The sequence below is a fragment of the Oratosquilla oratoria genome, chromosome 42 (genome assembly GCF_046742065.1).
Source record: "Oratosquilla oratoria isolate Oo_2021 chromosome 42, ASM4674206v1, whole genome shotgun sequence".
Classification (NCBI taxonomy): domain Eukaryota; kingdom Metazoa; phylum Arthropoda; class Malacostraca; order Stomatopoda; family Squillidae; genus Oratosquilla; species Oratosquilla oratoria.
The window spans coordinates 25,168,183-25,170,682 of NC_134818.1; the positions used below are offsets into that span (position 1 = coordinate 25,168,183).

Here is a 2,500-nt window from a genome sequence, read left to right on the forward strand (position 1 = left end):
ATCGTCTGGCGTCGGGAGGAATAGAATCCTTAAAGTGGTCTAAGAACGAAATAGGCAAGAACTGGTTTACCAATAGGGTTATTAACAAATGGAATAGGCTTAATAACCATGTAGTGAGCGCTGAAACAACTGTTTTTTTTTAAAGAAGATTAGATAACTTTATGGATGGGTATGTCAGGTGGTAGGGGATAAGGAACTGCATAGCGTAGGCCTTATGGTCTCTTGCAGCCTCCTTTATTATTATATTCTTATGTGTACATCGTATAGAAGGGTGTAACCGTTTCAAGGTACAGTACTTTTTGCTCGGTGGAATTATATATTAGCCCATCACACTAAATGGCGGGTGACGCGCATCCTACTACCTGGCAGTATATTTGGGTAAATGCGTTAGAATTTGGTTAGAATGATCAGTCTCGTGCTTTGTAGCTCGAGGCAAAACAGTCCCATGATTCAAAAACAAAGAATTAGTGCCATAGACAATCGTTTGACGATCACCATTGAGCCATGAACGATCATCGTTGAGGGATAATCGCACCAAGCAAAACGTACCTTCAAGTAGATTTCAAATAATCGAGAGTTTGTTCAAAGTTGGGCATTCTCTCTCCTTAGCTGAATAGAATTGCCCGTTGGTAGGCAAGGCAAAGGTCTATGAGGTTCTTATATTTTGGGTAATAAACTCTTCGACGTTTAGCTAATATATATTGATATCAAAAGGGAATTTAAGTTAAATATAATTTAAAAAAAAATCTTCCGACATTGCAAGTCTCAGACCTCTTTCTACACGACACCAAAACTGCGCCACACCAGAAAATGTCGAGAAACTTATTCTCCATACTGTATTATTTAGCGCAGGCACCAATATCCTGTGGCCACCAATAGCTCATAACCTTCAGTATGTATGAAAGTGGCAGTTACCGACAAGTCTATCGAAATAAAACACCACAAGTGAGGTGAGGCCGGAGAATTTAATAACACGGCGCGGCGTTTCGCTTGGTACAGCTTTTTTCAAGTACATGTAATTGAAAAAGCTGTAAGAAGAGAAACGTCGTACTAATAAATGCCCCGTCCTCGCTTCGTGGTGTTTGTTTCGATAAACCTACATTGCGGGGTGCGAGAAAATGAGTTGCATCTGAGTGCGGTAGATCGTAGACTATCTATTTCGTCCTTTGAAAAGATTTGAGTGGGGAAACAGGCAACGAATTTTGCAGACATATCATACCCTCCAGACACACACACGCACGCACGCACACACACAAACACACACACGCACACACACACACACACACACACACACACACACACACACACACACACACACACACACACACACACACACACACACACACACACACACACACACACACACACACACACACACACACACACACACACACACACACACACACACACACACACACACACACACACACACACACACACACACACACACACACACACACACACACACACACACACACACATACAGTATATGCCACTTTGATTTAATGATGAGCAAACTATGTGTAAATAGATTAAGCCCTTTTACCGAGTGGGTTAAAGCGTCGCTACTTGTGGTGGAGGCCTAGGTGACGGCAGTTCGAATTCTATCGCCAGCGAGTTGGACCAAGGGCATGTTTCATTAAATACCACACTAAAAAGACCTCTATAAGGGGAACCATCCTAGCCTCCTGATAGGGGGAGGGGAGTTTTGCAATGTTAAACCGACTCTTCATCATCATTATCAATTTGCCTCACATCTATGCACAGACTACTCACCATCCACGGGTTGTGATGCTGAACGATGGGCACGCCGTTGACGACCCGTTTGCGTGAATTGATCACTCCGCACTTCCCAGACCATCCTGAACTGCAGAGAGAGAGAGAGAGAGAGGGTGAGAGCCAGATAAAGAGAGAGAAAGCTAAAGATTGGTAGATAGGTAGGTAGATAGGTGGATAAGTAGATATGTAGATAGATAGGTCGGGAAAACCTTCTATCATGGGACAAAATGCGATAAATTCACCTGGACACAAATAAAGACTATGCTGCTGAATCAAACAGTGCAAAGAATCGAGAATATGTCGGAATACGTCAGAATGCGAAGGTGAAAATGCTGTACTTACTCGCCGGCTCCATTGCAGAGGATTGGGTGTTTGTCTATAGGTGGGGTGAGGTTGATGGTTCCCTCGGCACCTGCATGGGTGAATGGGGAGAGAGGAAGTTGGGGCAGGATGGGTCAATCAGGTACAAAAGGTCAGGAGGCGAGTCCGTGACTCTTCTCATTATTTCAGATAAGAATACAGAACGAAAGAAGTGAAAGCCATCTTGTTAATAAGAATCCAAACAACGAGTGTCGTTCCCGTCTGTCCTTTACTCCTTCTGTCTTTCCTTTCAATATTTCTTTTGCCCTAACCTTTTTCTTACCCAGGACATTAAGCTACAAGTAACTCCTCTCCTTCTACTCTGGAATTCTGGAATTCGTGTTCTTCATGGAAGTACAAA

At 43.3% G+C, this 2,500-nt stretch overlaps 1 protein-coding gene across 1 annotated transcript in view; it reads right to left on the reverse strand.

Annotated features, from left to right (window-relative positions):
* LOC143021409 (venom serine protease 34-like) overlaps positions 1-2,500 on the reverse strand; it is a 35,527-nt gene that overhangs the window by 17,314 nt on the left and 15,713 nt on the right. The window contains exons 6-7 of the mRNA XM_076178854.1: positions 2,122-2,191; positions 1,777-1,867 (exon numbers count right to left, since the gene is read on the reverse strand). Of these exons, the coding sequence (XP_076034969.1) occupies positions 1,777-1,867; positions 2,122-2,191 (161 nt within the window). The remainder of the gene's footprint in view (positions 1-1,776; positions 1,868-2,121; positions 2,192-2,500) is intronic.